Source organism: Dermochelys coriacea, chromosome 12 (assembly GCF_009764565.3).
Source record: "Dermochelys coriacea isolate rDerCor1 chromosome 12, rDerCor1.pri.v4, whole genome shotgun sequence".
Lineage (NCBI taxonomy): Eukaryota > Metazoa > Chordata > Testudines > Dermochelyidae > Dermochelys > Dermochelys coriacea.
In genome coordinates, this window is record NC_050079.1 from 14045558 (window position 1) to 14068138 (window position 22581).

Here is a 22581-nt window from a genome sequence, read left to right on the forward strand (position 1 = left end):
CATTATGCTGATCAAATTGGTGGCCTATCAGGATTCAATCCACGTCAGGATTGCCTTGCAAATCTAGCTGCTGCCACCTCAGGACTGCAAAGGCTGCCTCAAAGTTTCTCCTTTGTAAGGAGTCCTCTTTCCTATCTATGGTGTCTTCTGGGAGGAAATTCTCTTTAGTAGCTACTGCAATGTTTTGAAGGATAAATGGAGGCGAGAACAGCTCCCTGTGTGCTTAAAGGATGGTTTCTTCAATGCACTGAGAACTAGATTGAGCTTCCAAGGCAGAGTAAGCTATCTGACATGAGAAAAAAGATTAAATGAACCTTGAAGTCATAGAGTGTGAAAATACTGAAAACCCCTCAACAGGTATGTGAAAAGCTGTAAAAGCAGCCAGGTGGACTTTGATGGAGCTCAGTGACAAGCCCCTCTTTGAATTCGAGTATATTAGTGAGGTGCTAGGAGGAAGAAAATGCCCACTGGGTGCACCAGAAGTGGAACTGCTTCCACTTTTGCACGTAGGTCTTTCTCATGAAAGGTTTCCTACTATTAAACAGCACATTCTGTTCTTTGAAAGAACAGTCCATTCTACACCCAAGAGTCATTGAGGAGCCAGGACCTGAGATGTAGTATGAAGAGGCGAGTCATTGTGCTCAATTCTTGGGTCAGTTGTTGTCAGAGGAAGGCAAAAATGTAGCTACAGAGATAGGCAAATCAGGTACAAGAACCATATCACTGCCTTGGCCAAGCTGGTGCTATGAAAATGATTACTGTTTGTTCACGGGCCTTGAGAAGTAACAGTGTTTGGGGACAGGCATATAGCAGAATCTGAAGCAAAGGATGAGGAATGCATTTCGTAAGGAGTTGCAGCTGCATCCTGCTCCTGAGTAGAATCATGGACATTTTGTGTTGGATGGTGTTGCAAAGAGGTCTATTTCCAGAAAGTCCCAGGAAAGGAAAATCTTACATAGGAAAGGATTGCTCAACCTCCCATTCATGGTCCTGGAAGAAATGCCTGTTCAGTGTGTCTATGATGGTGTTCTGCAGGCCCAAGGAGTGGAAGAGGACTAGAACTTTGTTCGTTGCTGACAACCTCAGGGAAGGAATGACCATTGAAGAACCAGTCGTCCACATGGAGAAGATAACTATTCCTATTTGCCGCATATGGGCTGTGACAACCAAGAAGACCTTTGTAAAGACGCCAGGTGGTCAGATGGCTGAAAGGAAGTACTCAATACTGATAGTGGCTGTTGCCGATGATGAACTGTAGGAAGTATCTGCGAGTTGGATGCACTACCATATACAAATATGCACCCTGAAGGCCAAGGGCCACAAATCACTCTCCTGGATCTAATGATGGTTTTACTGCTGCTATGGTTACCATCATGAGCCTCTGTATTTGGATAAATGTGTTCAGAGTCCAGGATTCGTCTCCATCCTCCTTTTTTCTTAGGTACCAGAAAGTACTAGAAGTAGAACTCTTTCCAGAAGAAAGAGAGGGAAAGTGGTTCAATAGCCCCCAAGAGCAGGAGGGTTGTACCTCCTGGCTTACGAGATCCTCAAAAGAGAGAGGGAGAAGACATAGTGAGTGAAGGGGATGGAGCTGAAATGAATGGAAGAGCCTGATGTCATGACTTCTGGAATCCATGTGTCTGTTGTGATATGCTTCCAAGAAAGATAGAAATAAAGATGTCTTGTAGGATGTCTAGTGGAATGGTGCAGCATAAAATCCAGGTTGTGAAATGACTCATGACAAAGATTAAAATGGTTGTTCAGAAGAAGTTGCCAACTGAGAGGTGACAACAGATGGTCCTTTCTCATGGCATCTGGGCCTCTTTTTGGGTGGTTCTACAGTTCTCTGGGAAGTTTGGTAGGGAATCGTCTGAGACGATTGGGCTATGACCTGCTAAATTTTTTCTTGGTTGCCCAGCAATCAGAGGGTTGCTCTAGAATTCTTAATGAATGAAGAGATTCATCTGTGTCATCACTGAAGAGCTTGGGGCCTTTGAATGGAAGTTCTTCCACTATTTTCCAGACTTCCCTGGGGAAGGAGGACTGCAGCCATAAAGTATGGTGGATAGCTAAGGCAGCTGCTGTAGAATTAGAGGCTATCTCAGCTGCATCCAACGAAGCTTGCGAAGAGGGTTTGGAAATCCTCTGACCTTCAGTGACAAGAGCCTGGAACTGGGTCCTTCTGGTTGTGTGGCAAAGAGAACTTGCTGAAATTTGTGGTGTCATTTATTTAGTTACCCTGATTTGTAACGCAGCCAAAGAACAGCTTTTTGCAGAAAGTTCCACACACTCAAACTTCTTGTAGTGAAGATCAATCTGTGCTCTGTTTCTCTCATTTACATCATCTTCCACTAGGGAATTCAGGATGGGGTGGAAAAAAGAGATATTCTGAGCCACTGGCAGGTACACAGTATTTCTCGTCCACCCTCATGCAAGTAAGCAGTATACTGTTTGGTGTCTGCAATATTAATTGGGCTGGTAACAGAAGGTCATCATTTCTAGGTAAGGCTATCTTACCTTTGGGAGAAGTGCGTAGGATATCTGCCAGGGCATGCTGTGGTTCCTGGGCCTCTTCCAAGGAGATTTATAAGGATTTGACTATCACCTTCAAGAGCTCTTGGAAGACTTCAACATCATTTGCAAAGGATGAGGGAAGAGGCTACCTGCCTTGTCTGGCGAGGAAGAGGAACTTGTTAGATGGCGCTGCCTTTTCTTCAACTTTTGAGGGTCCTCTTGAGGAAGGTGGTCTTGAGATACTGGTGACTGTACCTCTTGGCAGTTCCTCTTTTGTGATGATACCTACTAAAGACAGTCTCCATACAGGACCCTAGATTCCAGAAGGCCCATTGTGGTGGGTTACAAGGGAAGGAGGAGGAGCTCTGAAGGTACTCCTGCCATGGAGGTTGTCAGGTCAGTTGTCAACTGGTTCCTAGGGTCTCTTCCTTAGGATACACCTCAGAGACAGAAAGTTCAAATGGGGTGCAACTTCTCTCATCTGTCAAGTCGCAGCTTATCTGGGGCTAGATTTTTTTTTTCAGCTAGTCCTTCGTATCTGGGAGGCCAAAAAATTTCTCCCAGTGAAGAGCTTCCAAACTGAAGAATATTCCTGCCTTATACTTGTTAACTGGAAGGCCTGCCACTCTGGGGCATGATTACATAAGTATGTAAAATCTACCACAGAAAACCATCAGCAGATATGGGTATTTTTATTTACTATGATGCAGTTTGTGCCATGAATGTAGGATGGGTTTAGACGTTACAGGGATCACAGACAGGGAATGAAACGAAGTAGGCAGAAATGGCTAAAAGGGACTACTACAGGGAATACAGGATCAAGGTTGGTTGTTGATGGGAGGATACCGCGCACATCTCTATCAGTCTGAGCTCATGTCCCAAAATGTTGCCCCACTGGCTTATAAGGCAGAAACAGATAGTCAGAAAAAGAAAAATATACTTCTTTTGTACAGCACAGCACATATTTAACTGCTGACAACTCCAGACAGTTTAACGCTTTCCTAGTTTGTCTGGCTCCTCCTTCTCCTATTCTTCCACTCGAGGCAAAGTTTTGGAAGCACTTCTAGCTAATCCTTCTACAGCATCACCTGTATAATGAGAGCCCAGTAAGTTCTGTTCTTCCTTGGATGAGAAAAGTTTGGGATTTCCTTGCACGGCCTGTGGCTACCTTGTAGATATACTGTAGGTTGCTGAAGAAATCTCTATCATTGCATTCAATGATGGAGGATTACCAAGATTACTCTGCCTTCTACTTCTTTCTGGGCTTGCCTAACATTCTTGTGCAATTTGTGGTCTTGCAGCAACTCAGTGAAAAGGACTGACTCCTAGCAGGGAAGTTTTCAGGACAAAAATGCATAGCCTAGGCAGAAGATCAATGCTTAGGATCTGAGGACCTCCCAGTGCAGAATATTTTACATATTGCTTAATGTACTCCTGGTGACTAACTGTCCTGTGACAACAATTAATGGCCACAGACCAAGAAAAGAAAATGGCATTTAGTATACAACAAAGAGCTACAAATTAATAGAAACTGATGGCATCACTACTTGGAATATTAAAATATCTGAAAAGCTGGTAGAGAACTCTTTTTATTTACCATAGGTACTATCTAGAATAGCAGTATTTATCTTAATATTAAAACAAAACAGACTATCAGCTCAATATATGCCATCCTGTACAACCATTTTTCTTTTTAAAAGTAACACCAGTGAGAATTTTCATCTAGATAAGGACTCATCATCCTAGGATTGCTACATCTGTGGTTTCACGCAAGCCTATGGTATTTTTAACTTTTTTGTTAGGAGGTGTTTATACCCTTCAAAAATTTTGCTAGGCCTTGCCAGTCATGGTATATAAAAAATAGGGCTGTCAAGTGATTAAAAAAATGAATTGCGATTAATTGCGCGATTAAAAAAAATCAATCGCACGATTAAATCATAACAGAATATCATTTATTTAATTAGTTTTGGATATTTTTAACATTTTCAAATATACTGATTTCAATAACAGAATACAAAGTGTACAGTGCTCACTTGATATTTATTTTTTATTACAAATATTTGCACTGTAAAAATCAAAAGAAATACTCGTAGTATTTTTCAATTCACCAAATAAAAGTACTGTAGTGCAATCTCTTTATCATGAAAGTTGAACTTAGAAATGTAGAATTATGTACAAAAAGAAACTGCATTCAAAAATAAAATAAAAAAGTAAAACTTTAGAACCTAAAAGTTCACTCCATCCTACTTGTTCAGCCAATCACTCAGATAAACAAGTTAGTTTACATTTGCAGGAGACAATGCTACCTGCTTCTTGTTTACAATATCACTTGAAAGTGAGAACAGGCATTTGCATGGCATTGTTGTAGCTGGCACTGCAAGATATTTACATGCCAGATGCGCTAAAGATTCATATGTCCCTTCATGCTTCAACCAACATCCCAGAAGACATGCTGATGACGGGTTCTGCTCAATAAATATCCAAAGCACTGCGGACCAATGCATGTTCATTTTCATCGTTTGAGTCATATGCAGTGCGGACCAAGGCATGTTCATTTTCATCGTCTGAGTCAGATGCCGCCAGCAGAAAGGTTGACTTTCTTTTTTAGTGGTTCGGGTTCTGTAGTTTCTGCATTGGAGTTTTGCTCTTTTAAGACTTCTGAAAGCATGCTCCACATCTTGTTCCTTTCAGATTTTGGAAGGTACCTTAGATTCTTAAATCTGGGGTTGAGTGATGGAGCTATCTTTAGAAATCTCAAATTGGTACCTTCTTTGTGTTTTGTCAAATCTGCAGTGAAAATGTTCTTAAAATGAACAACATCTGCCGGGTCATTGTCCGAGACTGCTAAAACATGAAATATATGGCAGAATGCAGGTAAAACAGAGTAGAAGACGTACAATTCTCCCCCCCAAGGACTTCAGTCACAAATTTAATTAATGTATTAAAAAAAAAAGCATCATCAGCATGGAAGCATGTCTTCTGAAATGGTGGTTGAAGCATGAAGGGGCATATGGAAGTTTAGCATAACTGGCACATAAATACCTTGCAATGCCAGCTACAAAAGTGCCATGTGAACTCCTGTTCTCACTTTCAGGTGACACTGTAAATAAGAAGTGGCCAGCATTATCTCCCATAAATGTAAACAAACTGGTTTGTCTTAGCAGTTGGCTGAACAAGAAGTAGGCTTGAATGGACTTGTAGGCTCTAAAGTTTTACATTGTTTTGTTTTTGAGTGCAGTTATGTAACAAAAAAAGTCTACATTTGTAAGCTGCACTTACATGATAAAGAGACTACACTACAGTACTTGTATGAGGTGAATGAAAAATACTACTTATTTTGTTTGCCATATTTACAGTGCAAATATTTGTATTAAAAATAATATAAAGTGAGCAGTGTACACTTTGTATTCTTGTGTTGTAATTTAAATCAATATATTTGAAAATGTAGAAAAACATTCAAAATATTTAATAAATTTCAATTGGTATTCTATTATTTAACAGTGCGATTAAAACCGCGATTAATTTTTTTTAGTTAATCGCGTGAGTTTATTGTTTTAGTTAATCGCAATTGTCAGCCCTAATAAATAACATCAATAAACTTTTATTGATAATCATTTTTATGTCACCTTGTATCCACAAACCTCAGAGTAACCTTACAACCTTAAGTTTGGTGTTGTGTTTCTGGTAAAAAGCTATCTGGTATCTTTGTATTCCTAAGATAAAGCATGATGCTCGGCATCATCAGAAATTTTATGGTGATGTTTACTTTTTATTTGTTAATGACCTGATAACGCAAGTCTAGAATAACTTAATTATTATATTTATATAAATGTTTCCACACATTTGTGTTGAAATTTAGACATAGTATAACTATAATCACCACCTCAACATAGCTTAGTTATAACACTTTAGCCATAATCAGCAATTTATCTCTTGTACAAGGAAGAGTATTTGAATCATTGGTTTACAGACATTTGGTCTCATGTTCTACTCATTTAAGAGCAGAAACCACAGATTCATAAACATCAATTTGTAAAACTCAATAGCAATAAAAAATCCTCTGCCTTCACCAGTAAGTATCACTAATGTCAGAAAATATATTATATTTTGGAGTTTAAAGCCATAATGGCACAGAAAAATCTTCAAAAGGAAACAAAAAAAAATTATGAATACTGACCTGAGAGTCCTCATCTTTAAATGACCGCTGTGGAGTCTGCTTAGTATCAGACATTTCATCTGAAGACTCATTCTTTCTCTTCTGCTTTTTACCCAATGTGATTATAAGCTTGCTGTTTCAAAACAAAAATAAGACAATGTTAAGACTGTGAATATATGTTTATGCACTATTGTGCATTTTGTATTTAATGTCTGGGACATTGACCAGGACAAAATAACTTTAATTTCCTTACTCTTTTTACTACCAGTACCATAGAGTTCCACCACGTCACAAATGAGAGGAGGCCTAATTCTACTGATTTTGCCACTGACTTCAGTGGGAGTGTAAGACTTGACTTTTTGGTATCACTAAAGAGCAAGGAGGCAACTTTACAATAGTTAGCATTTGATACTATTCCTGATTAAATCCCCAAAGGCCTAGTGGAAACATCTGTATTTCTCTCTACAGGCAAATCTCTCATGCATTCCTCAACAGTATTAGTATTTTAATTGAAATGTTTAAAAGTAAATTTATGATAGGTAAATGTGGAGCTGAGTTGACAGGGTACTTTTAACTGCATAGAGAGCTACAATTTACCATACTTATCTCCTCCGAATTACAGTATCCCCTAGATTCCATAATTTCTCTCTCCGTGAAACATGGAACTTCTGCTATCTTTACTCATATAAGAAACTTTAGTTTGACAACAACAGTTATAAATAACATGATTTAAAAGCAAATCCTATAATATGCAAAATTCATACCATCAAGTAAAGTATTAGATGGTAAAAATATGGAACTGTAAAGTCTGACTTTTTGCAATTTCACAAAAGCAAAAATTTGAGAAGCTTAGGTTTATCAACAATAGTTTCATCAGTCAACACTTCAGAGGACCAGAGCTGTGGGGCAAATTATAATTTTACAGGAAAAATACTAATTATTTCTTAGTTTAAATTCTAAAGTCACACAGAGAGGGGCAATAGCATTATTTGTTTTTAATGATAGGGTGACAAAATACATGGGTTTTTTCCCATCTTTGAAATCTGACAAGTGCTACTCTTCAAGTGTATTCTCAGAGGAATAATCACAGAGTGATTACAACCAAACAATCATGGATAAAATGATGTCCTTAAATATATACTTTACATAATATAGATTTGATAATTGCATACTATGTTAACAGTGAGAAAATTGCTTTAGCATACAAATATCTTCTCCCACTTCATGGCTCGACCTAAAGACAAGACTTTGGCCTTTATTCACAGCCAGTAAAATTATTTTCATCAAAGCAGCCTGGAGAAAGTAAAATGCACTAAGCAAAAGGACTGACTAGTCTTCAGCCTCAAGTTTTCTCCTGGGAAAAGGGCAAAATAAGACAGACTGATTATAATACATTATATCTCCAACAATCCACAGAGAAAATACAAACCCCGAAATGCCAAACTATCAATTTACTACTGATAGCGTCAATACAATAGTTCCCAAAATACATAGCACAGTTGCATTTCAAAAAGAGACCAACATTTTTCACCAATTATTAATATCCAACCAACAAAGCAAGCATGCTTACTGGGAGGGAAAAAACAAGTAGTTTTTAACAAGCTTTTAACAAGAAGTTTTCTTTCTGCTATACAATTTTGATTTCTAGTAGAAACTGAAATGTATGCTTAAATTTAGTGGCAGTAAACATAGGTTGGGCAATTCTAAATTGAAGGGGAAGTGCTTGCACATGTCTGTGGGACAGAAATTGGCTCCTGGCTTCCCTCACACCTCTGCCCGATCATATATTCTTTCTGTTAATTCTTATATTAAAAAAAAAAGTTATTTTTCATTATCTCAAGGAATAAATTTTAAAGAATCAACACATTGATTTTCATATTTTTTCTTCAAAAGTAGCTTGGTTTCTTCTCCCTTTGTGAATACTAATGGTTGTCTATTAGCATTTATTCAAACTTGAGAAGCTGAACAAAGTAGTTTTGTTCTACGATGGACTGACTTTTCCACTGTATTCCAACTTCATTTTCCCTTCAAGCACAATCCTTCAGACCTCCATGGATCACCCAAACTTGTTTATTCAGGTTTCCTAGTTGATTGCCAATTGGTGTCTGTTTATGGAAAAGTGTTTGACTTGGTCACTGCAACATATGGCCTACTCTAAACTAAAACTTAAAAGATATGATATCGGCATGTTAACTAGGATATTTTAGAAGTATAGTGTAGACAAGGAACCCTGCACATAACACATGCTAAACTGGTTAAGTTAAAGCAGTGGTTCTCAACCAGGGGTACATATACATCTGGGGGTAGACAAAGATCTTCCAGGGGCACATCAACTCATGTAGATATTTGCCTATTTTTACAACAAGCTACTTAAAATGCACTAGCGAAGTCAGTGCAAACTAATATTTCATACAATTACTTGTTTCTACTGCTCTATATACTATGCACATCAGGTAAGTACAATATTTATATTCTATTGATTTATAATTCTATAGTAAAAATGAGAAAAAAAATTTTCAGTAATAGTGTGCTGTGATACTTTTGTATTTTTATGTCTGATTTTGTAAGCAAGTAGTTTTTCAGTGAGGTGAAACTTGGGAGTATGCAAGACAAATCAAACTCTGGAAAGGGGTATAGTAGTCTGGAAAGGTTGAGAGCCACTGAGTTAAAGCCTTGACTCCCATCTAGGCTTTTACTAGACCATTTTATCATGTTAAAGGCAGTCTTGTCCACACTATACTTCTAAAATATATTGTAACATGGGCCATCAAGCCTTTAAATCCAAGTCTAGATTATTTAGACTTGTAAAGAATGTAAAAGTACTTGGGGAAATCCATGAGGTCAGAACAGTCTGAACGTCTAATTCTGCCAGCCTCATGTTGAGTAGTACCTTGTGCCACAAACAGTCCCATCAATTACAATAACCCAGATTGTCCCTTTTAGATTTACATGTGGAAGAGACACTCGCACACTGATCTCCCAATCCCATGCTGAAGTGGGATGGATGACAACTGCCACCTGGACACTGTCCCCCCCGTCCCATATAGACTCCAAGAAGACCTCTCCATGGATAGGTGAGGAGACTCGGCGTGCGGATGGGTTTTGTTTTGTTTTTACAGTGGGATGTTGGAGTGGTCTGGGAAGCCACAGCCATGGGTACTCCCAGATAGTGGAGCTGTGATGCCAAACAACCAAGAAGGGAGGAGCCAGGTGGGGGCTGGATCTGATGCAAAAGCACAGAAGTGTCTTTCTTTGTGAATCCCTCAGTATCTGCCAGGGATTTGGGGGCAATTGGGCTAACAGCCCATAGCATAACACACACATCACAGAGCAGTGTCAAAACTGATTTCATATTTTTATACATTTATCTACATAGTCTTAACAACCAATCTTGTTTTGTATCCACATGTTTTTCACCTGTCTTTCAGTAGACTCTTAGAAATAAGAACATTATATTTTTGTACTTACATGGAAACCTAACATTCTGAAACTAATTTTAATCACTTGGTCACCTAATACCGAAGAAACACACTTGTTTCTTTTCTCTTCACAGAAATGACAAATTGAGATGATTTGCTCTTGTTCACTGTTTTCATATAGAAACATCTGGGACAGAAGAAGAGAAGAGTAACAAGCGATGCAGGCTCGAATTCATAAACAATCAGTTTGCTCTGGTGGCAGTCAGAAGACTAGGCATTGGTTGAAAAACAAGAATCCTACAAACTCCAGTAAATTTCCTAAAGAAATGGCTAAACATATAGAACTACCATCTTCTAGCAGGCATTCCTTAACATGCTCATTAACTCTCCTGTAAAATGAGCAGTGTAGCTACTAAGTGGGATAGCTGTCAGAGACCTTGCTTGGAATAAGTCCTATGTCACTTGGATTTTATAACACCATGCTTGGGGTTCATATCCTGCTGCGGTTATTTATTTTGGAAGTTGCTTGTTGTTCCAGGAAGGTATGGTCTCTTTCTCCAACCCATACTTGGCAGAGGTGGTCAAAGGTTCCTCATCCCTTGCCTATCACTGAAGGAACTAGTGGTCTGGGTGGAGGGAGAGCAATATTGCTGAGTTACAACTGAGTAAGTGCGGGCAGGTTCTATTAGAAGGATGGAATTTGTGGGCCATTTCTAACCATGATCCAAAAATGGAATGTCAGGATTTAGCAAACACATGAGCAATTGTGATCTCTTCTGTTGTACATGGACCTTATATGGGGACAATTTGGCTGGATTACTGTAACATACTTTATGTAAAACTGCTATTGAATATCACCCCAAGTGGCAACTACAGCACAATACAGAAGGCATATGTACATGTCCATACTCCAGGAACTCCACAATGGCTGCTAGTTATCCAGCATAACCACTTCAAATTCTTATTAGTATTTAAACGCTTAAACATTGGATCAGAGTATTAGAATGACGATGTGTTTCTTCACATCCCATTTTGATATATCAGATTAAACAAGACCGAAACTAACAACTCATATAGTATTACATCCAGAGGATGAAAGACCTAAGCTTTTCTGTCAAAGGTCTGTGATTCAGGAATGTTCTATCAGTGAAGTCAGAATACATCTATAGCATACCTCCAGGTGACAAAGATATATATATATATATATATATATTTTACTTTTATGGGGTGATAATGTTTTACATTTGGGTTGGACCACTTAGGAATGGCTGTATAATTTAGGATATATTTGAAGGGTTAATAATGAATAAGGCAAAATCCCCATTAGTTCTTTTTAGGGCACACAACAATGCAGTTTCTGATAACAAAGGGAAATTCTGAACATAAGAATTACTGTGCTGGATGTGACATTAGTTAAAAAGAACTTTACAAAATTACATGTCCAATATGATGATGAAGGGAACCTCAACATTTCTTGGAAAATTTAATTTCTTAATGGTCTTGTTCTGTACCCCATCACCGAAGAGCTTTTCATTAGCCTTCCATGCTATCCAGAGTTTAACTATATGTATGAGTGCATGGCTGCAATGGAGTTACAAAATCTAAATGTCAGGTCTTTTTTTTTTATGCAAATAAACAACGCATGGAATTCATTACATCTATGACAGAAAAATGCACTTATTGACATTAATGTTTATTGTCTCCATAGTGGAATTCCACATTTAATCACCAGGGAAGCCCATAATAAATAGATGTGAAGTCAGAGCAAAAGCAAAGGGAAAATTAAATCAAATCCTTAACTTGCTGAAAACCTAGAATAAGGAAATGGTTTTGTCATCAGATTGTTACTGTACAATAAGCATGTCAGGTCACTGCTAATTAATTAGATTCCATAACCAACCCATAAAACAATTTACTTGAAGATCATCAACCAAATTAATTTTGGTAATCGTAAATTAGTAAACTCATGTACTCCTGTGGATACTGTATTACAGTAACAAATGGAACTTACTCATTTATCTCAAGTAACATTTATCCAATTAATTAAACATGGAATGTAATTGATTTAGAACCTGATTCAGTGCCCACTGAATGCAATGGGAGACCTTCCACCTACTTCAGTGAGGGCACTGGATAAGGCCCTTTATTCCCCTATTCAAAGGGGATATAATCTGTCTAGGAGCAGGTGTTCTCAAACTTCATTGCACTGCAATTGCACTTAGGAGGGTCGTATAGAAGCCTGAGCCCACCCAAGCCCTACCACCCCACATGGCAAGGGCCAAAGCCAAAGGGCTTTAGCCACTAATGGGGGGCCTGTAACTTAAGCCCTGACGCCCAGGGCTGAAGCCCTCAGGCTTTGGCTTAAGCGCCGGGGGGTGGGGCTCGGGCTTCAGCCCCAGGAGGTGGGGCTGCAACCTCAGGCCCCAGCAAGTCTAACGCCAGCCCTGGTGACCCCATTAAAATGAGGTCACGACCCCTTTGGGGTTCCAACCCATAGTTTGAGAACCGCTGGTCTAGAGGTAGATCCTTAAAATTTATATCTAACAGTGATAAAAAGGCTTTAAAGGTAGAAAAATTCACACTGTTGAACTTTGAATGGCAGAACTGTAACATCCAGAAGCTGTTAAGAAAGTTTTATAAGGTCTACATTATGACCCAAATGACATCCCAAATTATGTTTAATAATTTAACAAGAAAAACAGACTGTTCCCCGACCCTGGAGAAAGTGTGACCTGGAACTCATTCCTTTTTGCACATCACAGTTAGCAAATTCCAATCAGTTATACCTGGGGAAACTCATTAACCATCATGGGCATTGCACAGGAATCACTCAGGACAGAATATGATCCTCAGAACTTTTTATGAGCCACTCAGTATTAGGAAAAACAGACCCAGTGTGACACACTGAATTTGCATGTCCGGTAATTGGAATAAAACAATTTTTATTTGTAAATTGAGACTATGTGATATAGAAATAAATGAGAAACAAACACAGGACCCTCACAATGTCTTTTTTTTGGGAATGACTTTTCAAAGTGGAACTGCTTTTTAAAAAACACAATTACAACTTCTTAAATACATATGACCCAGTCAGTTCTTGCCACTGCTGTTTACTTTTATTGAAATGTCAATTACATTTTTATTTATTTATTTTTATCTGTTAGGGGAGTAGTCTCCACTGCATCCCATATGAGGTGGCATACCATGTCCCCCCCTCCAGGAGATAAATTGTTTTATTTCTTGGTTTCTTCACATTGTAAGTCTTTATTTAGTGTGCTTGGATTTTAGGAGGGTGAGGGCCTTGTCACAGAAAACATGTATTTTTGTCTCCTAATTGCCCCCCCAAAATAATGAAGTTTGAAATCCCAGTGAGAGAAATTTAATATCAATGTTCTCTCCCAATTTTTGGATGATCTGGACATATCCGAAAAATCTTTATTCCTACGAGAAAACCAAAAGTTTTCAATTATATTTCAGGCTTCCTTTTCCACACTATGCACCTATACCTCCGAACATGTCATGTGAGCGCAGAGTACTTAATACAATGAGTAGTCCTATTAAGCTTGATTATTAATTATATTATGATTAAACTGGAATTTTCAAAAAGGGGCTTACAGGAATTAGATGCCCAGCTCCCACTGTACTTTCCACTAACTACCATGGGCCACTCTGCAAATCCCATCCTTCCATTTATTTTGCAGTAATTGCTCATCACTGTACAAAAACACAGGAAAAAACAAATCCTGCCCTGAAGAGCTCACATGGGACAGTGTATGAGCTTGAGTTGGCTTTAATGGAATGTGATTTTTTTTTTAATTTGTATGTTTTGCTAACAAACTCTCCTGATTCTTAAAAGTCCTTATATTGATTTGGTGAACTTTTCAAGCAAGCTTTTGTTAATTATAGGATTTAATTTTTTAGGAAATTAAAATAAAGTTAAAAATAGATATATCAGCATGAGGCTATCTACACTCCAGCCTCACTTTTCAACTAATGAAAATCTGAATTACATTAAAAACAGGATTTTGGTCCCATAACTAATTGCTTTTAGGAAAATATTTTAAGAATAGTCATTTTATTAGTTCTATTTTAGATACTATTTTTGTTATTATAATGGTAACAATTGTTCCACTGCTGGCAAGAGATCTAGCAGGATTTCCATTATGAACCCCTATAATGTACAGAATTATGATTCACTTAAACATTCCGTGTTTAAAATTGCCATGTCAGATCTTTGCCAAACATTTTTCTCTCTCGTATCACTATTTTTATTTTATATTTTATTTATATATTACATATTATAAAATATGTTAAAAGAACACAATTTTGGTTGAAAAATTAAGCACTTGAAAGTTAGGAAAAGCCATATTTACAGCTGCCCGTGCAAATCTACAAATACTATATATGTAACTAACAATCCCTCATCATCATCACCAGCAGGCTTGAACCTTAAACCTTCATCGTTGCAGCATACAATGCTACCATTTCAGTTATTAGACATTAATTAGCAGCAGGAGACAGTTATCACAGAGGGGGAACTGCCAGTAGGGCAATATGCAGCATCTGGGTGGGAGTGGGGGTGGTGCTACTGAAGGGCAGGCTCTCTCGTTGCAGGAATTGGGGGGCTCCTGCCTCAGGTGGCATGCATATACGAGGGCATACACCAGTGGAGGCAGATGCTAGATGCAGTGGTCGGGAACCTAACCCAGCTCTCTTTTTTGCCCACCACCTCCCCTGCTGTAGCTGCTCCCAGGTTTCCCCAGAACAGAATGTACATCTGCTGCAGCAGCAAAATCCCAGCCTTGAAACTTGTGTTATTTTGGAGAGCTGCCAACATTTTTTCTGAGGAATACAAATGAGAGAAGGGAAAGAAGAATTACTCACCTTGTGCAGTAACGCCGATTCTTTGAGATGTGTCCCCCTTTGGGTGCTCCACTGTAGCTTGTTTCCCTGCAATGCTGCCAGAGAACTTTCGCAGCAGTGTCCACTTGGCCCGCACATGCTGTGTCTCCTCCATGCCTCACCACACGGCTAAATCAGCACGCACGGGATAACCTCCCTCCGTGACTTCTCTACCGCAAAGTAGAGGGGAGGAGGGTGGGTTGTGAAGCTCCCATAGGGACACATGTCTTGAAGAACCATTGTTACTGCTCAAAGTGAGTAACTTCTTCCTCTTCTTCGAGTAGCGTCCCTGTTGGTGCTCCACTGTAGGTGACTCCCAAGCAGTATCCTCACTGGAGGGCTGGGGCTTCGGAGTCAAATCCGTTACGAATGACAATAATGTGAAGCCAAATATGGCATCGGAGGCGGAGTCCCCAGTAATCACATAATGTTCTGCAAAGGTACGGACTGACGCCCAGGTTGCCCCCTACAGATTTCTGAGATAGGAACATTCTTGAGGAAGGTGACAGGGGACCGATCTTGTGCAGAGTGTGTGAATATCAGCTGGAGGTATCATGCTGCAAACCTGATAAAATTGTTTAATACTGTGGGAGAAGCATTTGGAGAGTCTCTGGGCGGATATTGTTTAGCCCCGGGATCTCTCCGCAACAGAAAGGAAAAGTTTATGAAACTTCCTAAAATCCTTCCTCGTATTCAGGAAAAAAGCCAGGACTCTCCTGACATCTACTATATGTATAGTATAGCCTCCCTGTTATCACAGTGAGGCTTGTGGGAAATGCAACAGTTCCATAACTTTAGTGATTCTGCGCAAAGGGAGGACGACCTGGCTCTTCCCGGTGGTCAGGAAGGAACTGAGGTGGGTTAGCCTGCATGCACTACTTAGCCTTGTGGAGGGACACAAGGGGCAACAGTGTCTGTTCATCTAGCACATGCGCTGCTACCAAAATTCTCCGATAGCAGCACAGGGACGCAAGAGCACTTACAGTAGAGTGACCAAAGAAGAATGATTTTTAACGATTTATCTCTCAGCAAAATCAACATGGAATTCATGAGAAAAAGAAATGGCACTTCTGTAGCCTTTGGTCTACCCCACTGCCAAATATCAAAAGCCATTTGGAAACAACAGAGGTATGAGAAACTTCTCAAAGACCAGACCATAATAATAAATAAATAATAATAATAATAAAAAAATGGAAAGAACATGACAAACTAAATATAGGAGTCACTATCAGCTCCCTCTATAATAAAGACAAGATTTAAAACAATTACTACTTAATTTAGTGTTCAACTTTAAAGCAGTCTGATTTTCTGAAATTATTTAGCAACCACAATCGGAACATTAGGCCCCTTGAAGGTGTCCCAGACAACAATTACTAGACACGTTAGAAATTTGTCATTTGTCACATATATATGTATGCACACACGCACACTTATTAACTAAAATGGAAGCTGCAGCAGCAACCATTATTGTTAAGACTGCTCAAGAATGTCCATTCTAGCCTTGTTTTCAGTTGCTCATAGATTTTCAAAACTTCAGTATTTGTGCTAAAAAAATTTCTGGCATGGTCTCTGCCTGACAGTGCATTTTTATGGATATTTTCAGCAGAAAATGTTTAAATACTTTGAGTAGATGGAGAGTGAAAAAAATTAATATTTATGGTCCTGATTGTGCAAACACATATATGCTTAATATTAAGCATGTTCACAGTCTCACTGAAGTGAATAGGACTACCTATATGCTTGAAATTAGACATATATGTGTCAGATTTCACAGGACTGGGGCCTAAATTAATACACAGTAGTTGTAGATGCATTTTATGCTTCTTGTTGACAATTCACTGGCACAGTGTTATGGTTCTTGTGTGTAAAAAGCAGACATGACATTCTGATAGAAAGTTCTGCACATTCTTATTTCCCTGCTCAACACACACTTCACGGAGAAAAGCAAGCTTATAATCATATTAATTCACTAATTCATAATTTCAAAATTAGGATATGCACCATTAAGACTGAAATTTTAACAAGATACACCATGGATACAGTTTCAGTTGTAATTCTGAATGTTCTTACTTTGTTCACATTAAATTAATCTTCTTCATACAACAGCAACTTTCATTTGTATAACTCATTTCACCCAGAAGGATCAGAAAGTGCTCTACAAGCAAATTATACAGAGATCACTCCATCCACCGGTAAAACCCAGCCATCTCTGGAGTACAACACAGGTCTTTAACAGCACACAGTAATGCTACACAACAGAATAATAAAGGAAAGTAACTAGCTCCATAAAATAATTAAACTATTTGTGGTTGCAATTAATAAACATGCTGAGGTTACCAGACCCTTTAATGATAAAGTTTCTAAACTGTAAAGCATAGTTAGACAAATTCCTTTTTCATTTTTAAATGCCAAATTACTAAAAGCTTACTGGAGTAAATGGGAGTCTTTCTAGTGACTTCAATGTACTCTGAATTGGGCCCAAAATAACTAAATTAAATGTATTATATTTTTGAGTACTACACGACTGTATATTTGGATTTACCGGTTATGAAATCTTACTTGAAAATGAATCCATATTGTCATGGATAGAACAATGTCACGTGAACTGAAAACTGACTGATGAACTGTAAACAAAGGGTAATGACAACTTATTTATTTATTTTGATTTATACAGTAAGAAGGGGGAAAGTCTGCTGTGGTATACCACACGGATTAGTTTTAGATAAGGTCTTATTAAATACATTAATTAATGACCCAAAAAGGGGAGTAAACAGCATGCAAATGACATTCACTGATAATATTAAACTGGAAGGAGTTGCTAATACTAGTGAAAAGAGAATTACAAAAAGCTATTAAGAGATTAAAAATAAGGGCAGAACACAACGGAATGTGATTCAACTTGGAAAGCTGTGAGTTCATACTGCCTGAAAAAATGATTCAACCCACAAGTTATTAAACAGATGGGAGAAACCTGGAAACCAATGATGCCGAAAGAGACCGGGGTAATAGTGGGCGTCAAAAAGAAAGGGAATTATTAAGTGTGGTTTACCAAGGAATTCAGGGAAGAAATTAAGCCCAAGAAAATTTAGGTTGAAAAAAAAAAATCAAGAAAAGTTTCATCAGAATGTTATTCATAATGTTGTGGAATAGCCTCCCAAGGTAATTGGAACATTTAAGAACTAGATGACACAAAATTATAGATAACGTACAACAGGGATTAACTTTACATTTTCAAGGAGATTAACTGGATGACCTAAAAAGGACATTTCCATATCTGTCATCTGAGGATATAATGCCAAATTCAAGCACAGATAAAGACACTGATTTAATATCACTATTCTTACCAAAAAAAAGCATATGGGCGGGGGGGGGGAAAGAAACACAAATGGTTATGACTTCTGTTTTAAGCTTTGTTTGAAAGTTAATACCTCAAATTATACACTTTTAAGACCACAATGGAGAACTGGGTCAGTAGTAAATCAGAGGCAGGAGTGCCACCTACCGAAGACCTAGCAACACTTTCTACAACACCTTAAATGTCCTGTGCAGTTTTCCTATCAAGCTATTGACACATCTTGACCCTACTAAACTTGCAAAATTTCAAGGGATGACAGAACAAGTGTGCATGGATGCAGAATACACAGTAATTAAATAAATAAATAAAAACGTGATCACAAGTTCTCTGTTACGTTATGAATTCTTCTTGTCTATACCACAGTTTCTCATGCATCTGCATTAATGTTTGTTTGCAAATATGCTAATTAGATGTCCAGTTTCTCTCTATATAGTATCATGGATCTCATCTCAAAAGAAATACTGAGATTGATAAAAAACCAGCATTGATAATACATCAAATAAAATTTAAAAACTCAAACCAAAAGGCAACTTAATAAACAAAAACAGATGGGTTCAAGATATTTAGAGGAAAAATACCTATGATTAATAAGCAGTTTCTGTTCCAGTCAAATGTTTGCAATTTGAAGGAAGTTAAAAGGAAATTTTAGCCTACTTACCCAATTTTTGTTTTGTCTTTAATTTTGGATGAGGAACCAGTTTTAGTTTTTTTTGCTCTCCTTGTCCTTTGGTTTGGATTTAATTTTTCTACCTTTCTTTTCCTCTCTTTCTTCAGCCGAAACAGTGGGGAAGTTTTCGGGGCTCATTACTCGTGGAATGTTTCTTTCCCCTCTCTCTTTTGCTTTTGCGATTGCCTCCGATATTATGCGATTAGCCTTCTCCTGCTTACTTTCCGATTCTACTTTTTTCTTCTGTTTCTTTTCCGACATTGCCCTCACCTGGGTATTCTGCAATTTAGTATATGTCCCTGAAACATCAGTCTTCTTGGAGGAAGGAGGCTGGAAGAATAAAAACATTTTTTAAAGAAAATAAATATATTTCAAAATAAATTTGCAAATACTGTTCACTGAGTTCTACAGCAAAGTCAAGAATACATATAAACGCAATAAACAAGGAAAATGATTCTGTATCATTCCACTATGGCGTGGGTTCCAGAATAAAGTATACCAATTGTTACATTTAAACTGGTTCTCTGTACATAAAATCAATGAGAAACAGATTTTCTAAAGTTCTCACAGCCTTCTTTACCAACCTCTGTAATTAGATGCTCCAGTTCTTAGTCTCTGAAAGTGTTATATGGATTTAGAAGAGATTTCCCCAAGCTATTTGCTTCACAAAACTTGAAAGAGTAGTGAACTAATAAAGGTATAGCATCAATATACCTCTGAAAGTAGTATCAAAACGGGAATAATTATCCTACTGTTAAACAGAAAAACCAACAGCACTATTTTACGACCAAGACGACCGGATATTTGAACAAATCAAGGCTTTCAAAAAGAACAAACACAGATTATGTAGTTTTCTACATCAGTAAAGTAGTTAGGAAGCCTATGTTTAATTTATTTAAAATTACATAATGTTATACTGCTACTGGAAGGAGTTAACTTTCACTTTTTCCCCCCTTTGTCACTGTTATATCTATAGAGAATTCTTTATGCTAGAACTAGGAATTCTACATTCAAATTAGCAGTCTATTTCAAATCAACTACGAGGAATGTTGTTTAACCTTAAGGAATAGAAAGAATTTCCTATTCAAACAGACAAAAAATAGCAGATAACAGTTCTGTTATGTTCTCACCCGTAAATGTGCCTCTCACTACAGCATGGGGAAAAGACACCAGGAATTTCCAAACACATTTTCAAGCCAAATCCAGTGCACTTCACTGAATAATTTTTCTATATGTGCCTCATCAAAGGCCTAATAGCAATGCTGCAGCACTGAGAAGGAAACAGGGTTTAGGATCGCTCACTAAAATGCCACCTTAAGGCCTACAGGCTATAACAAATAACCAAGACCCGAGAAAACAGCAACAAGCTCAAGATGGCGATGCAGCACGACTCCCGCAGCAGCAGCCAGTAATAAGGAAGGTTATTCAATCCCATTAGCCTTTTAGCCCAAAGAACCCCTCCTCCTCCCACTCATTCAGGCTTTCACTTACCCTTCCTCTTGGCCTCTTCACTGAAGACATTTTTGGCGTCAGACAAAGGCTTGCCCTCTGCTTTTTCACCACCCCAGGCAGGGCTCAAGAAAAAACCATTGAAAGAAGATTGCTAAATGGCCTATTTAGCAAGCTGCAGCCAAAATATGCACAACCCTCCACAAATACACATTGTGATTTATCAACATATTTCCTCCTTGAGATGTATACATCCACTGTTCATCCTACTCAGGAATGACAAAGACTGCCATCTCCCCTAAAGAGCAGAATTTCAACAACAGCTGTTAGCAGATAGCCAGATTCCAACAAAGCACAGAAAGAAATGAATGCACAAAGCATCAAAATGCATCAGCATGAATATTAGAGATGTCGTTAAAAATACTGACTCCTTCTGCGGAAGTAGGCCAGCAGATGGTGCTACCAGTTATTATTCCATTAGACTCTGCAATTTAACCCCCAATGGGCTGCTTTTCCCTACATGTGGTACATTAGTTAACTCTTACTCTTCCACCTCCTACAGCAATGAAAAGACTGTATTTTACATAGGTAGAAGCAATCTTGCAAACTATCAATTCCAAGTAACATAATAGATACTGCTGCAATTTTACATTTCTGTCAACTTTATCTGAAATAAACAAAATCTTAAATAAGCCTGGAGAACAAAATATTTTATAGAGCTCAATATCAAGACACTGTAACAAATTTAGCCGAGAGGATAAAAGATAGGCAAAGTAGACTGTGCACTAAGCCTTATTTTAGTCATTGAGAGTAAGTATTTTACTACAGAGATTTCATACAGAACAGATCACTAGAACACAAAATGGAAGCATTCCTTTTCTTGCTTCTGTTTCTTTTTTTCCCCATGGAGAAATAAACAATACTTTGAGCTGGAGAACATTCAGTTAGATGGAACATATGCTATAATGAGCTCCTATTTATTCAAAGGTTTATAATTTTGTTTAACATAGTTGGAATATTTTACATTTTGATTTTAGCATTCAAAATTAAAATACCACACGAAGGCATCTTGTATCTTTCTAATATTTAGCCTCATTTCCGCCAAAACTAGGTGAGCAGGTACATTGATTTTTTTTAAAGGTTATTTAAAATATAGAACATGATAATTACTCCCTCTCCCCTGGCAATTCTATTCTTTTCACAATCAACTTCCCCCTTCAAAAAACAAAACTAAATCATATCAGGCAGGGAAGTCATTTTTCCAAACACTATTTATCATGAAAACAATAAATGACAATCACATTTCGGGGGGGGGTTCATTTAAATGTTCACTATAATGCTACAATGACTTTGAGCTTTTAAGAGTTTACATTGTTTAGGCTTCACTTTTATTAATAGTATGCTTTAATTCACAAATAGGTTATTTACTTCAGAATTAACTTCCCTGTCAGTTGAGAATACAATCTATACTATATAGAATGATATAGACATAAGTAAGTTACTGCTTTTGTCAACATTATTATTTAAATAAAATGTCTGTGTGTTTGTATCTAATACCGTCCCTTGAGTCTTAAATTATTTGGAGGTTCTAAATAAATAAAATTACAAAGTGCTTATGCATTATAGTTGTAATACATACAGTAATACAAATTACAACAAATTTAACATTAATAAAGGTGTGTTATTTTACAAATTAAGTAGAACACATTGTACCAAATATGTTTTTCAGTCTATTATTAATTATCTAGGCACAACATTCTTGTTACTGTGTTCTTAGTAAAATTTCAGGATCTGATCCAATGAAGTTGGCTACTGAAGTTGATGGCAGTCTTTCTATCGACTTCAATGTGTATTTTATCAGGGAGTGTTTCTTGCATCCCAGGCTTGTAGAGAACACTACACAAGCAGCAAGCTTACTAGCTAGAGAACAGGAGGTACACTTTACTATTCTAGGGCAACATCTCTGGCCAATCTGGAACAGGCATTATGAGAATGAAGGAAAACACCAGTGAGTTCTCCTCCGCTAAATAAAGGTCACAATAAACCAGAATATAAACCTTCACTGAGAGAGTCATCACTCTGATGGACAACAAAAAAGAGGAATTCTGAAATATATTGT

The 22581-nt window shown here is 37.8% G+C and overlaps 1 protein-coding gene across 1 annotated transcript in view; it reads right to left on the reverse strand.

Annotated features, from left to right (window-relative positions):
* The window catches only part of CHD9 (chromodomain helicase DNA binding protein 9), a 193864-nt gene that overhangs the window by 102659 nt on the left and 68624 nt on the right, over positions 1–22581 (reverse strand). The window contains 3 exon segments of the mRNA XM_043495245.1: positions 6692–6803; positions 19005–19057; positions 19059–19343. Coding sequence (XP_043351180.1) covers positions 6692–6803; positions 19005–19057; positions 19059–19343 — 450 coding nt within the window.